The 16,592-nt window shown below is 33.0% G+C and overlaps 2 protein-coding genes across 3 annotated transcripts; one reads left to right on the forward strand and one right to left on the reverse strand.

The window, feature by feature from the left end:
• Positions 1–7,557: 7,557 nt before the first annotated feature.
• On the forward strand, positions 7,558–11,044 carry LOC8260239 (scarecrow-like protein 9). 2 transcript variants are annotated; one of them, XM_015726489.3, is made up of 3 exons: positions 7,558–7,959; positions 8,290–10,607; positions 10,694–11,044. In XM_015726489.3, exon 2 carries the CDS (start codon positions 8,302–8,304, stop codon positions 10,522–10,524), a length of 2,223 nt encoding a protein of 740 aa, XP_015581975.2. In that variant the 5' UTR covers positions 7,558–7,959; positions 8,290–8,301; the 3' UTR covers positions 10,525–10,607; positions 10,694–11,044. The 2 variants fall into 2 exon arrangements, with proteins under 2 accessions (XP_015581975.2, XP_015581974.2); XM_015726488.3 differs by having other exon boundaries at positions 7,560–7,959; positions 8,281–10,607.
• Positions 11,045–12,515: 1,471 nt separating this feature from the next.
• Positions 12,516–13,750, reverse strand: LOC8260240 (30S ribosomal protein 3, chloroplastic). The gene is made up of 2 exons (XM_002530937.3): positions 13,406–13,750; positions 12,516–13,174 (listed from the first exon to the last, which is right to left on the reverse strand). The coding sequence occupies exons 1-2, from the start codon at positions 13,658–13,660 to the stop codon at positions 12,893–12,895; spliced, it is 537 nt and encodes a 178-aa protein (XP_002530983.3). The 5' UTR covers positions 13,661–13,750; the 3' UTR covers positions 12,516–12,892.
• Between the last annotated feature and the right edge of the window lie 2,842 nt (positions 13,751–16,592).

The following is a 16,592-nucleotide window of genomic DNA, read 5'->3' on the forward strand; positions in this document are numbered from 1 at the left end:
ATTTTGATTTATTTATTTGTTTATATTTTTTGTGATATTTGTAATACCCGGAATTTTTATATATTTAATAAATGAGTTTTTATTTAAATTAATTTAATTTAATTTTTATTTGGTTTAATTTGAAATGATTTAATAGAAATTTTAATATTAGTCAATTGAATGAGTTATTTTTCTATACCCAATTAGTTTGAAATTTTAAGATATTAATCAAGTAAGGGTAAATTATATTTTTAGTTAATCTAATTTTTTTTTCAATGTATATTTAATATATATAAATAAAATTATATATTGGAAAATTATGGTAGAAATTGTAAGGGATGTTTTTATAAAAGAATTTTGGAAAAATTGGTATTTTAATTGATTAGTGGTATTAAATTTTAAGTTGGAAATTTATTATTTAAATTAATTTTGTGTTAGGACTAAATTGAAAATTTATTTTGGAATAAGGATTGAAAGTATAATTTTATTTTTATGGGGTTTTAATGGAAATTTGTGAGTTTGGTATTTTTGTAAATAAATATATCGGTCAGGGGTATTTTTGTAATTATATATTTTCAATAATTCTAATTTGGCCCAAAGTGAATAGTTAGGGGCTAAATTGAAAGGCTAAAAAGAAGTTTGGGGGTTAAATTGGAATTCTACAGAATGAAATTGTAAGTAATTAAGAAAGTTAAGGGACCAAATTGTAATAATGAAAAGTTCGGAGGCCTAATGTCGATATTGAAGGGAAAGAAAATCGGAAAGAAGCGGAGAGAGAGAGGGGCTCGCGTGATGAAGGAGGAGCCAGTGTTGCATCGTCCGGCGGCCCGGCCAAAGGCGTCGGTGGCCATGGAAGCGGCGTGGGCGGAAGCGGGAAGAAGGCGGCAGCTTCCGACGTCCTTCGCGGCGTTTTGGTCTCAAAATGACCGGTGACTTAAAGGCTTTCTTTTGGCGGTGGCGGCGTCTGTTTTTGTGGCCGGAGGAGGGAGTTCCGGCGAAGTGGTGGCAACCGTGTTTTCCGGATTTTCCGGCGAGCTCCGGTGGAGGATGGACGATCGGAGGACGTATCCCGACTCTCCTCAGCTCAAGCTTCGCAATGGCACCGGTTTCGTGGCGATCGGGCTCCGTTTGCAAATCGACGGCCGAGATCGTCCGCAAATATCTCCGAATGATCGGGTGTCAGATCGGAAAATCAGAAGCGGGGATCATCATCAGCGCTTCGTTGTGAGTCCGATGGTGTGTTTGGATCGTCCTCGTCGTTGTGAGTCGACCGAGCGATCCAGCGTCTCGGTAATTTTCTCTGGCCCGTTGATCTTGGAAATCCTTTGATTTAAAATTGTGCTTATTGTTTTGTGTTGAGTATTTAATATTTGTGAGTCAAAAATAATTATCTGTCAGTTTGCCTGTATTTAATATTTGTGAGTCAAAAATAATTATCTGTCAGTTTGCCTGCCTCGTGTTTTGTATTGTGTGGCGGAGTCGGGCAAATAGTGAAGTTTGGGGACCTGACTCTCGTTGTTTGAATTGTTGAATATTTGAAGTGTTTTTCTGGCAGATCCTAGACCCATTTTTATGGGGGTAATGTCTGTGTTTTTTCATCTCCCATTTGAGCTGTCTTTGAAGTTTAAGGTCATGACAAATTTTTAAACCTTCTTTCTAGATTAGACTAGCTAACTCACCATAAGTATAAAAATCATAAGGGATCTGACCGTTATGGGCTTCTCTTATGGTATTCCTAACTCTTTCACCTAAAATCTTAGGTAAACCGGCTAAGAATTTTTCTTTCCAGAAAGGTTGGCTAGAATCTTCCCTAAGCATGACTTTGGTTAGGAAAGTGTCTTTGTAACTTTGGAAGTTGCTAAGCTTCTTACAGGTAAGGTTGCTAAGGAGCTCGGCATTTTTGTCTTTGAGCAGAGAAGGGTCTCCTATGAAATGAAGGGAAATAGTGAGGATTAGAGTTGATACTGCATCCTCAATCGGATTTCCTATTTCATCTAAAATGGGAGTTCCTTCACTGTGGTTTGGATAGCACCTAGGATTTGAGTTCGTGCTTGAGTGAGATGATAATCCCACCATCCTTTAAGCCGGCCGAAAATCCACGGGAGCTCAAAGAATGGCTCTATCGGAGGTACCACTTTGGGTTTTATAGGCATTGGCCGCCATGGTCATCCTATTGCAAGAGACCAAGGATATTGTACTCGGACATTCCATCTATATTCCATTCATGTAGACGGAGGAGGCATTGAATCTAGACCGGGTTAGGATGTTGTTCCTATTCTCAATTCCTAGATCTCGGGCAAGACTCTAGGAGTATTCCAGTGTCAATCTAGGGGATTGGATTCCCAACTGTTGATATTGAAGGGTTTTTGAATAGGGCTTTCAAGCTCCGAATCGTTAGACTCATCGCTTTGGGCTTGTCCTATAGCACTGATATTCCTACTACTTTGAGGAGTATCTAGTACTAGGTTTTTGGATGACTCAGAGGTTACTAATAGACTAAGCTGCTCTCTGACTGCTTTGGCAAACTCAGTTTGCTTTTGGAAATGGTCTTGGCTTGGCTTTGTAGCCGATATGACTTAAAAACTGGGTTTTAAGCTTTTCCCGACCGATTCGACTCTTTTGGTTGACCAGTATTGGGGATTGGAGAGGTTACAACTACAGGAGGCTTTTGAATCTGATTTTCTATCCTAACCAGTTGCTTTCCTATAGTGTTTAGACAGGTATTTGAGAAATTGTTCTGCTGAACAATATTCTTGACATTCCTATCTAGGTCTTCGCCTACCAATTTGTAAGGTGTAGCCTCTATCTCACTCTCTCCATAAGGAATGGTTACCTTCCTAAGGGGAGGATGTTCCAACGATGCTTAGGTTTTCCCTACCTTCCACTGTGGGCTTTGTTCCTTACTGTGACAGGACTAATGGTCTTATCTTTAAAGGGATAAAGGATACCATTTTCTTTGCAGTAAATTTGAAACCAATCAAAAAATTTGATTTGGGCTTTGTTTTGAATGCATAATTGATAGTATCTTTCTTGTATACTATCCTTTTTTTTTTAAAAAAGTTCTTAAAAAACCAAAATTTTTTAAGATGGTTTTTCTGTTAATAGAAATCTTCATGCAAGAGTTTTTTGTCAATTTCAAACTCTTTTGAAATCATGTTGATCTCTGCTTCAAGGTTTTGGGTTATGGCTGATGGTGATGGTGAAGATGGGGTAGAGGTTATCTCTATATCTTCGTCATCTTTCTTTGGATCAGTGTAAACTGGTCTAGGGATATTGTTTTGGTAATCAACATTCTGAAGTGTATTTGGAACATCAGATGTTGAAAATCTGGGTTGAGTTTGAGATGGAATTGGTTCTTTGTAAGGAGCATAGATAATAGAAGGTATTTTGGATACCCTTCCAATATCTATGGTCGAGGTTGAAGAACCATTATCAGAAAATCTAGAGGAGGTTGATTTTCTGTTGAATGTGAGAGGATCACTATAACTGACTCCATTTAGTTCGCCACCATAGAACTCAATGGTTACACCTATCTTTACCTTCCCATCTGGGTATTGGGCTATGTGTTTAAGGTTTATGTTTGGTTCTGTTTGCTTTGGAGATGTAGGTTGGGTTGCACCTTCAAGGATCCATTCTTCTGGAAGTGTAATGTCTTTCCATTGAATGGTTTTTGGAATTGTTGCGTTGGATTTGGATAGATCTGTTTGTAGGAACAGTGTTTCTCCTTTTGGTGAGTGAAGTTTGTGTTTGGAACCAAATGCAGAAATCATAGCTTTGTAATGAATTTCGAAAATTAATGCTATCGGAATAGATCCTTCAAGCATTTTGTAATTATGTGTCTTTATTTGAAGAACGATGCTCTTTAAAACATTTTTGTCGTTTAAAGAAATCGTGATATTTGGAAAACAATTGAAAGAAATAGGTCCTTTATTGAGACTCGACTCAACAGTACCTAACAAGGAATCATAGAAATTTGTAAACCTAGCATCCCTAAGGACTGCTAATATGGAAGTATCTAAATCTTCTCTGGTAAGGAGCTTTATTCCTACCTGGACAAGGCCTATATGAATATACTTATAATCCTTTTCCATATGCTTTTGGAGGGTCTTTGGATTTAAGAGATAAATCTCTTCAAAAGGCTTTGAAATTTGAATGGATACTAAGCTCAATATCGATGGCATGATTAACCGAGATTTTGTGGCTAGAGTTCAATCCTTTATTTCTTATGCTTATAACCAGTCAAGTATGAGGGATGTTACTGAGATTAGATGTCCTTGTAAGAAATGTCACAATTGAAAGTACTAAAAATTGGAAGAGGTTAGAGTGCATCTGTTCAGAAAGGGATTTATTTCGGATTACTATGTTTGGGATTGACATGGAGAATCGTATAGGAGTACGGACTTCGAGCATTCTGAACCCCTTGCAGGTGTAGAGGTGGATACAAAACTTGCGAATGCATACTAGCAAATGATTATTGATGTAGATGGGCCTAAGTTTAATTATAGAGAGAATATTGAGGAAGCACCTAATCTGAATGCTCAGAAATTCTTTAATATGCTTAATGCAGTCAATGGAAAATTATGGGATGGGTGTGAAAAACATTCCTAGATGTCAGCGATGGCACGATTATTGCATATAACGTCAGAGCACCACTTCTTAGAGAGATATTTTGATGATTTCACCTAGTTTTTGCAAGAGGTGTTACCAGAGGATAATAAGATGGTTGAGAACTTTTATAGAACAAAGAAATTAGTTCAAGGCCTTGGTCTTCTGGTTGAAAAGATTGATTGTTGCAAGAATAGATGTATGATATACTAGGGTAGTGATAGTGACTTGATAAGTAAGTTCTGCAACGAGCTTCGATTTAAGAAGAAAAAGGAATCGAGGAGGCACGATAAAAATGTGTCGAACAAGGTTATGTATTACTTCTCTCTGAGTCTAAGGCTGCAATACCTGTATGCTTCAAAAGCAACAACCGCAAATATGTGATGGCACAATAAGCATCAACAAGAGGATGGTACAATGTGTCATACATATGATTCTAAAGCATGGAAGCATTTCAGTCGCACACATCCTTCCTTCGCCTCTAAGAGTCGCAATGTGAGATTTGGACTCTGTACTGATGGTTTTTAACCTTTCGGGCAGTCATGACAACAATATTCTTCTTAGCCAGTTATAGTTACTCCGAATAATTTTTCTCCATGGATATGTATGAAAGGGGCGTACATGTTCTTATCTGTAATTATTCCTGGGCCAACTATTCCTAAAAACTAAATAGATGTTTCTCTTCAACCTCTGATTGACAAATTGCAGTATGAAAAAGGAAGATAAAAAGTTTAAATGAAATAAATAAATCTCTTAAATACCTCATTTTAAAAGAAGAAAGAGAGAATCTAAGAGAAAAAGAAATAATCTATTAGAATAATATATCTAAATAAAGAAAATTATCTTAAAAATAGAAAAATAACTAATAAATTATAATAAAATGTTAAAATATTAGATAATTATATATGATAAATTATTAGCTACAGAAATTAGTATTCTATGGATTATCAAAAATTTCAATAACTTGTAATCTCCGTTTCAATATTATTTCTTTTCTAAATAAAATATAAAAACTTAAAACTTGCATGATTAAAAGTGAATGATAGAATTAATATGGATGAACCGATGAAGATTTAATTAAATCAATAAGATTAAAAAGAGGGATAAAAATTAAAAGAAACACACCAAATCAAAAGAAATGACATTGAAGAATAAAAAGATTGTCATGTTAGAATATATGATAATAAACTTTTAAAAAATATACAAAAAATTATATAAAAATGACTTTACAAATGGAGAGATGCATCTAATAAAGAGAAAACATCTATAAAGAAAATTTCATCTTTTATAAAAAGAGAAAGACAACTAGTTTCAATTTAACTAATATAACACATAATAAGTAAAACATAATAAAGATAAATTTACCGGTTGATAAAAGAATCCACAACAAACACAAAAATAATGAAAAGATGGAATATAAGAATATGATAGTTGCTTGTAAATAAAATAAGATAAATAATAAGAATAGAAAAGTAAATAACTAAAATATGAAAATTAAAGGCATTATTTTTTCTTTCTTTGGAAATAGGAGAATAGGAATTAAGAGAAAAAAGATAGTTAATATTTGCTAGGAAAAGAACAATAGAAAAAAATGGAAAGTTTAAATAAAAAACAATGTAAGAAAGGAAATTTAAAAAATCTAAATAAGAAAAATAAATATCTTATTTTCTAAAAAAGAAATAATCTATTTATATATATATATAAAAAATACCTTGAGTCATATGAAAAAAAAGAAATGTGTTATCACTACTAGATTATTGACTTGATGAATGATTGGATTATCTTTTGTATTATCAATTTGTAAAATTAAAATAATTACAAAATTAATAGAGAAATATTTTTCTATTATATAACTACAAAAATAATTACTATAATAGCCTCTTGAATTTGATATATAATAAATTAATAACTTTACTAATTAATAGATTTTTAAGGAACTTACTTGGTTCCTTTTAAATAATTGAATTTAATATTTATTGATTTATTAATATTTAATAATTTTTAATTCATTAAGTATAATAATTATAAAATGATCGATATTATTATATATTAAAAAGTAATTGACTGCAATATTTGAGACATTGAATTCTTAAATGTCGAGCCCATCAACAATAAAATAGTTGGTTCAAAAGAAACAATAAAATAGCATATCTTTTATTTTTCAAAAATAACAAACAATAATATATCAACCGTAAAACAAAAAAGCCTCTTATTTTCAATTTTTTTAGTCTAACATTTTTTATTTCTCGATCAACAATGTTTGATGTCTATCTTAAATCATTAATCACATGAACAACTATCAATAATCTTATCAAATATAATAATCAATTAGATACTAATTAAGAACTAATAAATATTAATTCACTAATAGTAACTATCTATTATCCGCTTAAAGTGTAATTATTAACCAATATTTTTGATGTGATTTTGGACCGGCCTACAGACATGGATGGTAGCTCACACGCGAGAGAATCTCAGAGACTCGACGGCAGAGAAAACTTTGAAAAATAAAGAAATAAGAAATATTGAGCTTTAGCGTCTCTTTATGCTTTTAGAAAGATGCCAAACAGAGACCCCATGTGGAATGTGGGCTGCCACTTCGGGCGTCCACTGTTCGCTTTTAACCAGGAAAAAAAAACCACAAATTCAGTTGGGTTTTTAATTTTAATTTTAGAAAAGTTAGAATAATTTGGTCTGATTTAATTTTTATGCCTGTAAATATCAGCTGGTTGCTAAATGATGTTGAAAACAAAATCTTCTAACAAAGTAACATCAATATTATGATATAAAGTAAAAAGTTAATCTACATACTGATTTACCCAACTGAATCAAATTGAAAATATTCAGTTCAGTTTGGATAGTTTTCTATTTCAGTTGGGCGGATGGACACCCCAAACGGCCACATCTGAAATCTATTTGCTCTGCTGCTCAAAGGGTAAATTTAGCATTTCAACGCAAAATAAAAAAAGTTGAGAAAAAGAGATTCCATCTGAGTGAGACAGTTAGTTGGTTTGGTTCTCCTCGTATGTAAATTAAGCGGAAATGCCACATCGGACAATGACTCCTTTTTTAGGCGGACATGTGTCGACTTCTTACACGCCTTGCCTAAAAAGAAAATTCCACGACCTCTTTATTAATAAAAAAACAAAAACAGACCAACCCTTCGCTTCACCGTCGATTCCCGATGATGTTGACATCTTGCGAACTGACCGATCCACGGGCTCTCATGATTTCTCTCTCTTTCACTTTTTCTCTTCTTCTTCTTCTTTCTATTCTAACTAATCAGTCTCCAGTCTTCTTCACTTCGTCCTGCACTCTCTCTGCACTTCTTTATCTATCTACATATGGCTTCTGTCTAAGCTGCGGTTTCTGAAGGTATGTTTTTATCTTTCCTTTTTTAGCTATGACTAATTCTTGTTGACCTTTAATGCTGTTAGTGATCACTGGGGTTTTCTTCAAATTTGATTCGCTGGCTGTTTTGTCAAGCTTTCTACATTTCTTTTTAAATGTAGATTAGAATTAACCAGTGAATCTACTGTTCCTTTCTTTTGTTTTTTTAATGAACGGAATGTATTTGTTGGTGAATTTGCTTTGTCATTTTAGAAATCAAGAGATGCTAGTTGTTAATTTGAGAAGTTCAATTTACTGGTAACTTTGCATTTATGGATTTTGTTCTTTTCACTGTCTTAATTGTAGTTGTTTCAGAAGTAGGTGATTATGGATCCCAGCTTAAGGGGTTTTGCAAGTACAACGAATGGAACACAATTGGGAAATCAACCTGTTTCTGTTCTTTCAAATCAGAGTCTCGTTGTACCTGTACACAGGTTTGAAAATTCCTCTAAAAATCGTAACTTTATCGAGTTTCCTTATCATCCTACCAATTCAAAATCAAGTAGTGTAAACCCAAATTCAAATGGGAATCACGAAGAAGATTCCCCAGAAGATTGTGATTTTTCAGATACAGTGTTGAGATATATAAGTCAAATGCTTATGGAAGAAGATATAGAGGATAAGACTTGTATGCTTCAAGACTCCTTAGATCTTCAAGCTGCTGAGAAATCTTTCTATGAAGTTCTAGGCAAGAAATACCCTCCTTCACCGGAACCCAAACGGGTTTCTATCTGTCAAAAGGTTGAGAACCCGTATGATAGTTTCTCCAGTAATAGTAGTACGAGTACCTATTTAGATGATAACTCGTCTATTCAAAATCTGTGTCATTACAATTCCTTTCCACCACAAGTCATTGGTATTAATATATCCCCATCATCTTATGGCTCTTCCAATAGTGAAATCAAAAGTACAGATGGACTCGTGCACTCTCCAAACAGTACTTTCCCAGTCCCTCATTGGAATAATGAGAGCCAATCCATCTCCCAGTTTATCAAGGGGGTTGAGGAGGCTAGTAAGTTTCTCCCCAATGGTGATGACTTGTTTCGTAACATTGAGGTCAACAGGTTTTTATTTAAGGAACCAAAGTCGAGCAGTAGTAGGTTTACAATCAAGGAGGAGAGAAATGATGAAGGAGAGTACTCACCTGGAGGGCGAAGGGGAAGGAAGAATCCATACAGGGAGAATGGAGATATAGAAGATGCAAGGAGTAGCAAGCAACCGGCTATTTATGTTGAATCTGACATGGAAGAACATGCGGTTGATAAGATGTTGCTTTATAGTGCTGGGGAGGGTAAAAAAGATTTCTCAGATCTTTGTGAGTCACTGAAGAATGCGGCAATAAAAAGCGAGCACAATGGGCAATCAAAGGGATGCAAAGGTGGAAAAGGTAGAGGTAAGAAACATAATGGGAAAAAAGAAGTGGTGGATTTGAGAACCCTTCTGATCAGTTGTGCACAAGCTGTGGCAGCTGATGACCGTAGGAGTGCATATGAAATGCTAAAGCAGATTAGGCAGCATTCCTCTCCTTTTGGTGATGGGAATCAGAGATTGGCTCATTGCTTTGCTAATGGTCTTGATGCACGCTTGGCAGGTACTGGTAGCCAGATTTACAAAGGCCTGGTTAGCAAGAGAACATCTGCTGCCAATGTCTTAAAAGCTTACCATCTTTATCTTGCTGCATGCCCTTTCAGGAAGCTCACTAATTTTCTCTCTAACAAGACAATAATGGAGCTTTCAGCAAATTCAGCAAGTATTCATATTATAGATTTTGGTATCCTTTATGGTTTCCAATGGCCTACCCTTATTCAGCGTCTTTCATGGAGACCGAAACCGCCAAAGGTTCGGATTACTGGAATAGATTTTCCGCAACCTGGCTTTCGTCCAGCCGAACGGGTTGAGGAAACTGGGCGTCGCTTAGCAACTTATGCTAAGAAGTTCAATGTTCCATTTGAGTACAATGCCATAGCAAAGAAATGGGAAACCATAAAATTTGAGGAACTTAAGATTGACAGGGAAGAAATCATTGTTGTTACCTGCTTTTATCGGGCTAAGAACTTACTAGATGAAACAGTAGTAGTAGATAGTCCAAAAGATATTGTTCTTAGATTAGTAAAGAAGATTAATCCTAATATTTTTATCCTTGGAATAATTAATGGGGCCTATAGTGCCCCGTTCTTTATTACACGGTTCCGAGAGGCTCTATTTCACTTCTCTTCATTATTTGATATGCTAGACTCCATTGTGCCCCGTGAGGATATGGAAAGGATGCTGATTGAGAAAGAAATCATCGGCAGGGAGGCATTGAATGTTGTAGCCTGTGAAGGCTGGGAAAGAGTGGAGAGGCCAGAAACATACAAGCAGTGGCAGGTCCGTGCCTTAAGGGCTGGATTTGTACAGCTGTCTTTTGATCGAGAGATTGTGAAGCAAGCAATTGAAAAAGTAAGGAAGCTTTACCATAAAAATTTCCTAATCAATGAGGATGGCCGATGGCTGTTGCAAGGGTGGAAGGGGAGAATAATTTATGCACTCTCTGCCTGGAAACCTATGTAGGAAGCTTGAAAGAATGCTTATCGGCACTTATGGTTTTCCTCTATCCCCTAAGGTGGTTTGACCTAGACAATTTAGAATCTGAGGTATTGGTGTTACAAAATTTTATATTTCTGTTTCCCTCTATAATTGTTGTACATCCTACTAATGTGTTATATATTCTACCGGACAGGCAAATTTAGTAGATGATGACGATGGTCAACTGATATATGAAGGACTGCAAAGAGTACAATTGCTAGAGCAAAAGGAAGGTTAACCAATTCACTTCTTGAAATCACTGAGGTATTAGCAGTAGCCATTTGGAATTCCATTATTCTGTCTGATGAGAAGTCTGGCATTTTCTTTATTTTTTGAACTGAGAAATATAGGCAGTCGAAGATTTGAGAAATTTTGATGAAGCTTGCAGAATGTTATAGGTAGCGAGGCAAGGTTAAGTGTTGTACATAATCATCTTGACAATTTAAAGTGGAGAAGAAAAAACAGTTTAACAGAATTTATAGTTAATTTTACTTCTTCTCTGACTTGTTAATTGTTACTCCATTTCTTGCTCAGTCAGGCCTAAACGCTATTAAACTGGAACTCCTATTAACTATCTTCTTGATGAGTGCTTGCTTGTGCTTTCTAGTTATAGCAAAACTCATATGTTGTATAATATGTATCTATGTTGTTAGAATAAGATATCTCTGCATTGAACTTAGAAAAGAGATAAAACAAGATTTCGAGCAATGGGTTATGTTGCATCTGTAGTAGAGAGCCGAGCCTACTTGAAATATGTGCTGCTTTTGGCGCGAACACACTATTCTCTTGGTCATAATGGTTCCTGAACTGAAACCTCATTATTGTGATATATTAATAATGGAAAGCACTGATGCGGACCTTACCTTTGGATGGGATTGGTGACTGAAATTGTTTCTCTTAGACTGTAATGTATAGCTATAGTGTGCCCTTTCTTTTGTTTTTATGGCATATTATGGGTTCAATTTCTATTGTTATCAATTAGTTTTTGTCATAGAATTTCACTTTGAAAAGGCATTTAACTTTATCTCCGTAGACAAAACATTTAATAATATTTTCGTAATTGCCTGTTGCTAGTGTACTTCCTACAGTTAAAAGACGAGTGATAGGACTGTTACTTTGATAGAATCCAAATATTGTCCATTAAAATTTGCAAAATTTAGCTACTTCATAAGAGATACAAATTATGTTTAGAGATGTCAGGTTAAAAAGCTTTAAAACTTAAGCAACAAATGTTATCGTTCAGCAGGCATTTACTTAGTATATAAATGGATAAATAATATCTAGATCATGAAGCAATTTGCAATATGTACCAAGTTTGCACAAGGATTGCAAAGTAAAACTTGCATCTTACCAGCTCATAAGATCATAGATCTTAATCACAGATTAGAGTTGCACCTTTCTATTTTTCCCTTTCCTCCGTTTCAATAAGCAAGGAATTGGAGCAGTATACATACAGTTGGCTAATCCTTCACTAGAAAGAACAATGGCTTGCTATTTTGAGTATCTTGACAATTTACAGAGATCAACTTGGCCAAGGGCCAGAGCTAGATTTCAGACTCCAGAAGGCCTTCCCTGAAAAAGACTTTAGCCTGGCTGCTACCAACCTAAAAGGCCTATTATCTATCAAATTCAGAGCAGAAGATCGAAGCAGGTTGCGAAGTTCTCGGATCCCAAAATTTGATTTAGAACATCATTTACTCCTGTGACTGTGGAAATCAGATAAGGCATGGAGCCATCTTTCTTTCTTTTTTTTTTCTTTTCATATCGTCCTAATAACCTAGACGCATTATAGTGGAGCATTGGCTATCCGGCTAACAAGGGTACCTTTGTCTTACCACAGATGGCATGTTTCAGTCATACAACTGCTATTCTCAACAGTTAATAGTGATTACTGAATTCCGATGAGACCACTAGTCCCAATTTCGTCTGTTTATGGTATTCAAATACTTCATTTTCCAAACAAAACATATTAGAAATGATGCAACGACAGACTACATTGTATATTATTGATAGGAAAAGAAGTGTAAACACCTATCATATCCCACTCAAAATAGGCTTTTTTTCTTCTTTTTTTTGGTAAGTGCCACTCAAATAGGTTATACCCCTAAAACTTTGTAAGCTAAAGTTTCAGCACCAGGATAAACATATCAATCATCAAGAAGAGTTCTTCAAAAATGAACTCGAACTACACAACACAAGACGCAATCATCAAATGGATAAATCAGATTTTTCATTTAATCTCAATAAAAAGAGGTTGCAAGCGGTCAAAACAACTCCAAAATCACAAAGCAGACCTATGTCCTAACCTTTTCAATATACGCTAACTTCCCAAAACTCCTTTCCTATATGTAACTTACAAAGAATTGCAACCACTATCTTGCCAGAGGTTAATGATATCAGTAGCCTGATTGAGAAGAATATGCATTTGCTTCTGGGATATCCATGGTTTGCTTTCAAGCAACACCTTAAGGTGTTGCCAGGCATCTTCCTTAGGCCAAAAGTAGTAAGGACTCAGAGGGATTGTGCCAAAACCTGGTATCACTTGGTCTAATCCAACTCCAATTGCTTTTTCCATCCAAGTCAGCTTCAACACTATTCTCGGTTTCTCCATTGGCTTCACCACCACTCCAAGCTTCTAAAGAACCCCCAAAAAAAGAAAGTTAGATTCTTTGACTAAAAAGATGAACTTCTAAACATAGACAATTTAAGTAAACCCAAGAGACTCAACTGTGTTAATTAATCAATAAACAGTAAGTAAAAACGGGTACCCACTTGCTAAAATCAAATTCTTAAAAAGAATAAGAAGAAAAGAAACAAACTTTGACAAAGAAAATTCAGACTTTCATAGAGATACGAAGATAGAAACCTCTTTATGAGTGGGTGACACTTCTTGAGAGAGAATAGAGTCAGCAGCTGAAGCTGAAAGTTTTAGTTTTGGTAAGTCTTGAATTGTTTTGAGAGTAGTAGCGGGAGAGTGTATGCTCAAATAGGAGGATTTGGGTTGGAAAGAAATGAAAGGGGTACTAATTTTAAGAGGTTTTAGAAAAAGGGTTTGTGAAGTGAGATTTACAGGTTTCAGAGAAGATTTGATTTTGGGTTGTATTGCCATTGATGCTGACATTTTCTATTTTTGAGTATGTTTGTGTTCCCGAGAGAGAGAGAGAGAGAGAGAGAGATGAAGAGGGGAAGAGGAAGGAGATTTTAGAAACCGAAGGCTGATATTGGCTGATATTACCCTTTTTTTAATATACGTACAAGGAAATTTCAAAAGAAAAAAAAAAGTGTCTGTTTTTCAGCTCAATTCAGTTATTTTCAAATTTATGAATATTTTACTTTAAATTTTACATATGGAGCTCATCTAGATTATTTTAGATGAGTTTTTTGACAAAATAAAAGAGCGAACTCCTCTTTAAAAAAGAGAATAGATACAGTAAAAAAATTAAAAATATTAATTTTAAAATTAAATTAAATGATAAAATAATTTTATTAAAAGTAAACATAATCTTTAAAAATTATCAATTTCTTAAAATTATTTTTATTTATTAAGAGAAAATGACTATCATTTTTCTGTTTTTATTTAAAATAAAATTTATTTGAACTAAATATATAAAGATATATTAATTTATTCAAAAAATTTAAAGAAAAGAGTCAAATTGAAACTGCTCATAAAACTCTGTAGCGAAATTAAACTTTATTCTAAAATAAGTATGGGATTTTTGTTGTTTTACATTTATAAAATAAATTATTGATTAAGTTAATTAGCAAAATCGAATTGAAATTGAAAGACCAAATGAAATCAACCGGTTCAATACAATTATTTTCTATTTGATACCGTTTGATGTTAAATTTTTAGGAGTCTAAAATAATATAAACTAAATTGACCAAATAGGTCTCCACTTTTAATTTTAAATTGTTTATATATTATTATGAAATTCCATATTTTAAAAAAGTACTTATACTTTTATAGTATGATAGGAAATCATCATTTTAGCAACCATACACCCCAATAACTAATGAGTTACGATACATATGGAATGCAAGAAAACACCCTCCAATCAAAATGATTCCAAAACCCAAGGATCTCCTCAAGTGAAGTTAGGAAAAAAACTAGTTCCAACAATGAAATTAGCACTTGAATTCAACTCCAAACGCTACAAACCAAGTATGATTTGATAAGTTATGAATCAAACACAAGATTTTGGTTAGAGAACACCACAAACTAAAAATAGTTTGATAAGTTCAAAGTTTATGCAAGAACTTAAGCAAAAACACTCACAAAGAGCAAACAAAGATTATCATTCAAAATTCTATATTTACAAATGCATTTGGCTTTGATATTTATAGCCAAGACAAGACAAAGAAACCTAAATGGATGTTTTTTGAGCTTCCCCACGTTTCTCCCTTTAATTCCCCTTAAAACTTATTAAAAATGGCTGTTTTTACATTGATGTCACTCATTTTGTAACTCCCAAATAACAACTAATTATATGCATCCTTTTTGTAACTCCAAATTATGACTAATTATGTGCATCCATTTTGTAACTCTAAAAGACAACTAATCACACCATAACTTAAGAAAAACCTGATAAAAATGAAAATAAAAAGGCTTCAAATGAATCTTATTGGACCTATGAATTCAGCCCAAACTTATTGCACTAAATTGATGATTTTGGATCCTTTTTGCAATCCTAAATCTTGGGTTGAGCCTTGTTGTGTTCGAACACTCCAAATGTCTTTAATTAAATCCAACAAAGCTTCTTGCATCCTTTTGGACTTGGATCTTGTCATCAGATCTCCTTGAAAGCTTAAAGAATCATTTGTAATTCTTGTATTTATTGCATCAATAAGGTTGGACTCTTGTTTTCATGCATGAGTTGCATTTCCATTTTGGACCTTTTGGTGCATGCCTTTGCAATGGAATCTCATGGCAGCCTTGATTCATATCATAGTATAAAATAAATTATTGATATTTATGTATATTTACTATAAGAAATATAAAAACAATTATTATTTAATCTAAGAAATTAAAAAAGAGTCCTTATATTTTAGTTTCTTTTTATAAATAAAACAAAATAAAACTTAAGGAGCTTAATAAAAATTATACAGTTCAAAGGCTTAAAGATGCATTGTTACCTAATAAATAAGTTAATAGAAATAGGATAATTGCATCTTTAACCCTTCACTTTTATTATTTTTGACAATTTTCTATTGCATTTTTATTTTTATTGATATTATATTACGCATTTTATAAATGATCTTTTGACTTTTCTTTATTAAACGTTTTATAAACATTTGCCCATGTACTTTTATGACAATAAGTCGTTTTAATTTTATTAGCAATATTAACTCCTTGAAATCTATTAATTATTATTTGATTAATAGCAAATAAGAAAATATTGTAATTTAATTTAATAATTATTTTAATTAATAATATTTATAGAATTATTTAAATCATAAATCTATTAATAAAATACATAAATATAATGATCAACTAAAATATTTATTAAAAATAAATATATTTATTATATATATATAAGAGTATTGTTCATCACACGCATTAAACGTACACGTTATTATTATAAAAATAATATAACAATATTTAATAAATTAGTATATAATAGAATATTTATTAAATATAAGAAGAAAAGGATTTTAAATTTTTATGATAAAAAAGAAAATAATAACAAAAATATTAAATAGTAAATAAACATAAAAAGATATAAATAATATCATATAACATTTTCATTTATCTTATATACGCCTTAAATTTATAATAAATATAATAATAAAACTCAATCTCATATATATATATATATATACATTTTGATGGATAATTAGTTTAATATATAAAAATATATTGACCATATGGAGTTATTCACTTGTAATAATTCTATTAATGAAGTATTATAATAATAATAAACAATGAATTAATATATCAATTAAATAAAATTAAAAGTATTATATCTTTTTTTTAACTTATGGTCTTTAATTTTTAGGAAAATCTATATTGACTTAGTTAAACTTCATTATAGGTATGTATATACATAGTATAA

The sequence above is a fragment of the Ricinus communis genome, chromosome 10 (genome assembly GCF_019578655.1).
Source record: "Ricinus communis isolate WT05 ecotype wild-type chromosome 10, ASM1957865v1, whole genome shotgun sequence".
Taxonomy (NCBI): Eukaryota; Viridiplantae; Streptophyta; class Magnoliopsida; order Malpighiales; family Euphorbiaceae; genus Ricinus; species Ricinus communis.